Source organism: Triticum dicoccoides, chromosome 6A (assembly GCF_002162155.2).
Source record: "Triticum dicoccoides isolate Atlit2015 ecotype Zavitan chromosome 6A, WEW_v2.0, whole genome shotgun sequence".
Lineage (NCBI taxonomy): Eukaryota > Viridiplantae > Streptophyta > Magnoliopsida > Poales > Poaceae > Triticum > Triticum dicoccoides.
In genome coordinates this window covers 596,436,109-596,444,258 of record NC_041390.1, presented here as the reverse complement: position 1 = coordinate 596,444,258, position 8,150 = coordinate 596,436,109, and the positions used below count along the sequence as shown (strand labels likewise).

The window sequence follows — 8,150 nt, the reverse complement described above, 5'->3', positions numbered from 1 at the left end:
TATCACAAAAAGCTAATGGCTGTAGCGCAAGTCGTGAGCGAAACTATGCCTCAAACTCTCCAAGGGCATATCACAAAAGGCTAATGACTGTAGCGCAAGTCGTGAGCGAAACTATGCCTCCGACTCTCCGAGGGCATATCACAAAAGGCTAATGACTGTAGCGCAAGTCGTGAGCGAAACTATGCCTCCGACTCTCCGAGGGCATATTTAGTGCACTGGGGCAATTGGTGCTATCGGTGCGCCGGACTTCGGTTTTCATTCAAAACTGTTAGAAAAAATCTGATTTTTTTTAGTGCATTAACATCTCCACACCCCCACCCCCAAACCCCCTGCTCCCCCGCGGGTTCTTTTGGGACAGCCCATGTGTGGGGTGGGTGCTCATGTTTTCTTTTTCTTTTGCTTCTTTTTAAAATGTCAGGATTTTTCCTTACAAAATTAAAAATGTTTCGAATTTAAAACAATGTTTCAACCTTCAGAAAATGTTCTCGGATTAAGAAATAATAATCCAAATTTTAAAACATGTTCCCAGATAGAAAAAATAGTTCGTATTTTAAAAAAAATCTTAATTTATAAATGGTCCGAATTTCAAACAATGTTCACAAATTTGAAAAATAATTATGAATCCAAAAAAATGTTCACAACATTTGATAATTGGTCCCAAATTTTAAGAATGCCCATTGATTGAAAAAATGATTGCGGATTATTTAATTTTCGAAAAATATAAAATATTTGCTAGTTTAAGAAAATGTTCATTGGCTCAAATTTTAAATAAATTCTTTAATTGGATAAATATATTTCATGAATTTTAAAAATTATTTGAAATTTTAAAATAGAAATAAAATAAAATAAATATAAAAAAAAGAGAAAGGAGGAGGAAGAAGAAAGAAAGTAAGTAACAAAATAAAAAGCACGTAAATTGAAAACCTAGTTCAAGGAAGGTTCCAATACCGATAGGAGAGAGGCGCGTGTTTTCGTGAATATTGGCCGGCCCATATCTGAGCGAAGCTTGTGATCGGGCGTTGCTACATATCTATAGACTGTAGGATGTATGCGTGTGTTTTTTTCCTGCCATGTGGTATTGTCGTGAGTCGCTAGGTTTGAAGAAACACGGCTCATACTAGCTCCACACTCACATGCATGCACATACTACCTCAGGCAGCGATATACACACACTTCCAACCAGCCCCATGGATGCCTTACAAAGCTACGATCCATAATATGCTAGCAATTCTTGAAAGGTTTACACACACTTTCAACCAGGCCCCATCAATGCCATACAAAGCCCACGAGCCATTGCATGCTAGTAATTCTTGAAAGGTTTACACACACTTTCAACCAGGCCCCACCAATGCTATACAAAGCCCACGAGCCATTGTATGCTAGTAATTCTAGAAAGCTTTACACACACTTTCAACAGGGCATAAACTTTCAAGTGAGCTCCCTAGAAAGTGTGTCTAAACTAGGGAGCTCACTTGGTCAAAATCGGCCACAAACTGAGAGAGTTTAATAGGGATGCGCATGCGTTAGCGAAATATTCATCCTCGGCTTTAACAGGGATGTGCATGCGTTAGCGAAATATTCATATTCTCTCTTGATGAGGGTAGACACATTTGGTTATGGAGGTCCCCGGACCCTACTTGTATCCCTATGACTATTATTGAGCAATAAAACTCTCCCGTTCTCTTAAAAAAATGTAACATTGATATTTTTAGAAAAAAAATCACCTCCACAATGTACTTTGCTTGGTATAATAGGGGTGTGTGGCTAGGTCCCACCCGACTGAGATTTAACCAAGCCACGGTCAAGTGCAGGGGCGGACCCAGGACAAAAATGACCCGGTGTCCCATGTCCATCACATGTGTGGATATCAAGTACTCCCTCCATCCCAAAATTCTTGTCTTAAATTTGTCTAAATACGTATCCGTATCTAGACAAGTTTAAGACAAGAATTTTGAAACAGAGGGAGTAGTAATATACATAATAGTAACACACATAAGAATAAAATCTACATAGAATATGATATAAGAGTGAATATGCTTACCAGAAATCCAAATATAAGAGGTTCACTTGAAATATTAGTTGACCATAGAATATGGAGCAATAGCAGAGCATCAAATTATGAAAATAAGTATGAAGGATGCTGACAAAATGCAACATTAGAGCTTTGATTGCCTACAGAACAAAAGAAACAAAACCTTCTTAGTAACATATTAAGTATAATTCTGCAATAAACAGATATGTTAAGACAAGTACCTTTTAAAAATATTTTTGTAAGTTCTTTCATGGCCCCAAAGCGATCAATTACCGCTTCATTTATAATCTTGCCAAGTCGCCGGAAGCCGGATTAGTGGGGAACTAAAATTCCTGGCTGATATTTTTCCATTTTTTAGTCCATAAACTGAGCTTCTACTATAATTTAAGACCCCCCAGCTGTTATTAAGATAATTAAAATTTGCACAAAGAAAAAAAAAAGAAGTATAAAACATACTCCCTCCACGTTTTTAATACTAGAATAGTATCAAAAACGTTCTTATATTCTGGGACAAAGGGAGTATTATTGTACTTGAACTGCTAGGTATGACATTGTGCTTGTGCGTCCAGCCGGTAGGTGCTCAAGAGTATCGCTGTCTTTTCTCAAATCTCCACTCAGTGCATGATAATTCTAGATAATCCAATAATACCAAATACAATTAAATTCCCTAGCCCTATCCAGTAGCCCTAGTGCCCTATGGTAGAAAATCAATCAAGAATTGGATTCTGGATGTTATAGATGCACACCGCATTGGGGATTTGCGGCTTTGGTGTAGCAGCAGACGTACCAATTTAGTTCCCCACTGATCCGGCTTCCAGCGACTCGGCAAAATTTGGCGTTTCTGGCGACTTGCAGCGAGCCTGACGAAGCAGACGAAGAGGCGGCGCAGGTATGAATCAGATCGATCGATGTGGTGTGGAGGACCTGGCGTGGCGGCGAACTGCTCGTTCGCGGCGGCCAGCAAGTTGCATCCTTAAAGTGGGCCGCGCTAGGTGCTGTTCTCCTTACTGGGTCGCATGGAGCGGTACCGGTGTCCTTCTCTATTGGGCTCCATGGTTACCAGTTAACGAGATTTTTTACGCGGTGTCCTGTGCTACCTGCTGGTCCAACGTGGGCTAGCCCCGGGTCAAGTGACATTATATGCGAGACAGAAAAAAGAAATACTAAAAAGAAAATTTTACACGATTCTCAATGTAAGATCTCACGGTCATTAGCATTGATTGAAACTTAACTGAGACTGATAATAGGAATAAGTGATCAAAATTGTGTATTCGTGGAGACATCTAAAACAATAGTTCAAGTAAAAGTTCTTTGAAGAAAATAAGCAGAGCCGGTATCACATCTCGATGTTCTCCAAATCAGGCATGGGAAAACGAAGAACCGTTCAAATCAAGCCGCATAAATGCCTTACAAAACCACGAGCCACCACGTGCTAGCAATTCTGGGGAGCTTAGTCACTTGGGTAGATTTTCAGACTGATATTGTCAACGAAAAATCACCTCCATAATGTATAAACTTTGTCAACTGAATAAATATGGTATAATAGAAATAAGTGATCAACGAATCAAAGTTGTGTATTCGAGCGAGACACGCGATTATATAGTTCAAGTAATAATAAAACAGGGAGCGTAGACGCTAGTAGAAGAATAAGCAGAACGATTATCACATCTCGATGTCGTCGAGATCAGGCATGGGAAAACGAAGAACCGCAGCTATCCCTGTGAGCTGCTCCAGCTGATCGCCGGAGACATGCATGGAAGAAAGGACGCACACCGTGCCACCGACCTTCTTCACCGATTCGGCCAAATCGACGCACTTGCACCTAGCAGCAAGCCAGCAACGTCGGGGTTCCGGAACCAAGTGTCCGTGAGCAAGAGGGTCTGGATGGCCATGCGTTCATGCGCGACCTCGACGTGCTTGGGCCCGTAGCAAGCGCGCGCCGAGTCCTTGGCGATCATGGCGAAGAACTCCTCCAGCGCCGGCACTTCCTGCGCTGCCCTCGTGTCCTTTATCAGCGACATGACGCTCGAGGCGGCCAGCACGTCCTTGAGGCTGTGCGGCCCTGCGGGTAACCCGAGGGCGCGGGCGCGAGCACGATGCGCGCCTTGTGCTCCATGATCGCGCGCAGCTCCCCTTGCCGGGCGGCCTCAAGGAGCATGTGGTCGCGGAACTGGTCCTAGTCCGTGGACTGGACCGCCACCTCCAGCGTCAGCTTGACGCGCTCCAGCACCGCGGCCGGGCCATCCGGCCGGACAAAGCAGGATCTCCCACCAGCATCAGCATAGAGGAAGGAGAAGAACAGCAGCAGGAAATCATACCAACAAAGAAAACAAAAAGGTCTTCGTCTCCCTGCATCCATCGCCTATCTGAGGACCCAAACGGCCAGTGCCGATGGACCTCCAGCCACCATAGCCCGCGTCCTCGACGAGATCCGGGGATCCCCAACCCCGCTGGCTCCTAGACGAAGGCAAAAGCCTCGCCTGACCGTGAACGGAACCCAGAGAAACTTATTTTAACGCGACACCACCACAACGGCCGCGGCAGCGTCTCCCTCAACCCTAACCCTACCACACACCTACCTAGCGAATAGACCCGAGGTTCCCCCTCCCTCCCGCCGCCAGAGCGGTCGACGAAGAGAGAGGGAACCGACGGCGTCACCGGCGGCGCGCAAGGGAACCCTCGTCGCTTCCCTTGATCGTCTGGAGCGATCCTACTTTTCCGCCAGATGTGGAGGTTTGTTGTTGGAGGCAGGAACCGGTCTTGACTTGAACGTTGCATGCAACAAACTCTCTCAACAAGGACCAAGTATAGGCCGTGGTCGCACACACCACGTCAAGCTACTCGATGCCGTGCTACCCCACTAATTGCATGGCCAGGGGAGCACCGATGTGCGGGCACCACCTCATCATCTTGCTCTCCTCTACTCACGACGAGAGCACGGACTCCTCGGCATGAGGCGTACTGCCGACGCGCAGCCCGGGTCCTGGCATGGACTGGAGCAGCGCACGGCACCGGCGATGCGGCACAGACACGTCTGCGTTGATTTCAGGAGAGAGAGCGAGCGAGAGAGAGCGAGAGAGAGAGAGAGAATGGATTGGCACGTGGGGTAACGATGTAAGTGAGGGTAGACTCTGATCCTGGGCGGGATGGAATGTTTCCGGGTGTGCCAAACAGTTTCGGGGTCGGGATCAGACTAGGATCATGAGTACATGTACAAACTTCAGGGATTTTGAGGTGAGGGTTTATTTTGAACGGGCTCTATAACTTTCAAAGTTTAAAATAGACTTCACTCCGTCACGTAACGATACTCACACTTTCAACCGGGCCCCATCATTACCTTATAAAAGCCACAAGCCACCACGTGCTAGCAATTCCACGGAGCTTAGTAACTTAGATTTTCGCGTTGATATTTTCAATGAAAAAGACACCTCCACAATGTATAAACTTTGCTTGGTTACATAAATAACACATCGTATAATATAAATAAGTGATCAAAGTTGTGTATTGAGACATCTAAAACCATAGTTCAAGTAAAAGTGAAACAGAGAGCGTAGTACACCCTAGTAGTAGTAGAAGAAAAATATAAGCATAGCCCTTAGTTATCATCACATCTCGATGTCGTCGAGATCAGGCATGGGAAAACGAAGAACTGCGGCTATCCCCGTGAGCTGCTCGAGCTGATTGCCGGAGACATGCATGGACGAAAAGACGCACACCTTGCCACCGACCTTCTTCACGGACTCGGCCAAATCGACGCACTTGCGCCTAGCAACAACGTCAGGGTTTCGGAACCAAGTGTCCGTCAGCAAGAGGGTCTGGATGGCGAGACGTTCATGCGCGACCTCGACGTGCTTGGGCCCGTAGCAAGCCCTCGCCGAGTCCTTGGCGATCATGGCATAGAACTCCTGCAGCGCCGGCACCTCCAGCGCGGCCCTGGTGTCCTTTATCAGCGACAGGACGCTCGGGGCGGCCAGGACGTCCTTGAGGCTGTGCGGGTAGCCCGAGGGCGCGGGTGCGAGCACGATGCGCGCCTTGTGCTCCGTGATGGCGCGCAGCTCCCCTCGCCGGGCGGCCTCCAGGAGCATGTGGTCGCGGAACTGGTCCTTGGTGAAGCCGGGGCTGGCGATCACCACGCACTGGACGAGGTCGAAGTCGACGTGGTGCACGAAGGCGGCCAGGACGCGCTGGAAGAAGTCCTTGAGGGCGGTGTCGTAGGCGGCGACGGCGCCGGAGCTGGAGCCGTGCTTCCTGGGGATGGGCACCTCCACGCGCGCTCTGGTGGCCGTGACGCTCCTCCCGACGAGGAAGAGGTGGGCGAGGCCTTCCTGCATGAGGAGCACGGCGAGGTCGGCGTTGGCTGCGGTCTCGTCGCAGGACTTGCGGATGGTGTCGAGCGCGGGCCAGTCCCAGGCCTCCTTGCGGAGGACGAAGGGCCTCCGCAGCTCGATCTCCAAGGTATGGTACTGGCCGATCTGGACGTGCTCGTTCTTGGTGAGGTTCTTGCCGCGGACGCGCAGGACGGAGCCGTCCTTGTCGTAGTCCGTGGACTCGACCGCGACCTCTAGCGTCAGCTTGATGCGCTCCGCGTCGCGGCCTCCGGACCTCGTGATCTTCCGGACAGTGACGGCCTCGACGGCGTCGCCGGCGGCGATGAGGTTGTAGGCGTCCCACAGGTCGTCATCCACCTCCGGCAATAGCTTGACGGAGCCGGGCCCGTCGCGGGCGAGGCTTTTTCCGACGAGCTTCATCGTTCAGGATCAAAGTGCGCGGCGGTCTCGTTGTTGTCGAGAGAGACGGGAGACCTGTCTTGACGGTGTCGACGGCGGTGAGCGATGGATGCGAAAGCGGCGACCGGAGCATATACCAATCTGAGCTAGCGGTTGTTTTCGTGAGTTGCGAGCGGAGCGAACGTGTTGGATCAATGGACAGACGGAGGGTGATAGCTATTTATAACGTTGGTTTCGATCAGCGGAGGCCCGATCGACTCCGAGTTCAGATAGAGCAGGGAAGATAGAGTTGGTTTCCCTAACCCTAAGCTAAGCTACATGCGCACGTAATTAGCGGCGACCCAGCTGCACACGGATGCACGACGCCCATAGCAATTTTCTTTCTTTTCTTTTTGAGGGAAGGTGTCCATAACAATTTGCTTCTACTACAAGTCCGTCTACAACATTCGAATTGTGCCCGGCCACGACACAGAGGCCCACGATGAGGTCTAGCAGAAATTCATACCAGTAGTACGTTGACGAGCATGGTACACATACAAAAATTAGAGTATGGTTTTTGTACAACCATTCTAATCTCAATAAAAGGGTTATAGTAAATGTGTTTTAGGCCATCTCTAAACAAATTGTCTACGCCTAAGCGAAAAGACCCTAGTTCATAGCAATTTCTTTTCTTTTCTTTTTTGCGGGAAGGTGTCCATGGCAATTTGCCTCCACTACAAGTCCGTCTATAAATCAACGGAGAATCCAATATAACTTTAGCTTGCACTTCCTTCTTTATCATTTTTGTTTTATTTTTGGGAAACACTTCAGATATTTTATTATTTATTTATTTTACCTTTTCCCCTATAATATATATTTATTTTTTCAAAAAGTATTAAATTTTCAAAAGTTAAACTTATAAAATGTTAATCGTGTGATTAAAAAAGAGCAGTGCATATTTCAAAAAACTTCATCACATAGTTAAAAAGAAGTTCAGCATATATTTTAGAATCTATCAGCTTGTATTACAATCATTTTGATAATATTAAAAAAATGTTCACCATGTATTTTTTATAAAACTTCATCACATAGTTAAAAATGTATACACTGGTCATTGTTCTAATTCAAAAGTGTATGTCAAACATGATGGATATTCATCCATATAACGGCAACTTCCAATTCTTTCTCCCACTTCTTTCTCTATCATATCTCTTTTTTAACGTGAAATAGTAGGGGAGACCCCCAATGTATATTTTACAAAATTAGAAGTGTCCTTAACTCCCTATGTCATCGTCTCTTTCAGTACCTTCCCTGCATCTAGAAAAAGCGGTTTTCTCCCCGTCGTTCCTCCTTCCACATCCATGGAATTCATCCATCTTTGCTCTATCATTGTCGTCAATTCAAATGTTGGT

The 8,150-nt window shown here is 46.9% G+C and overlaps 1 protein-coding gene and 1 pseudogene across 1 annotated transcript; both read right to left on the bottom strand.

Annotated features, from left to right (window-relative positions):
• Positions 1-3,694: 3,694 nt before the first annotated feature.
• On the bottom strand, positions 3,695-4,309 carry LOC119316062 (annotated as a pseudogene).
• A 1,186-nt stretch (positions 4,310-5,495) lies between these two features.
• On the bottom strand, positions 5,496-6,780 carry LOC119314431 (protein PELOTA 1-like). The gene has a single exon (XM_037589144.1). The coding sequence runs from the start codon at positions 6,778-6,780 to the stop codon at positions 5,638-5,640; it is 1,143 nt and encodes a 380-aa protein (XP_037445041.1). The 3' UTR covers positions 5,496-5,637.
• Between the last annotated feature and the right edge of the window lie 1,370 nt (positions 6,781-8,150).

Bases quoted from the DNA above. Each gene is read 5' to 3' on its own strand.
- LOC119314431 (XM_037589144.1), bottom strand. From the start codon at position 6,780: ATGAAGCTCGTCGGAAAAAGCCTCGCCCGCGACGGGCCCGGCTCCGTC.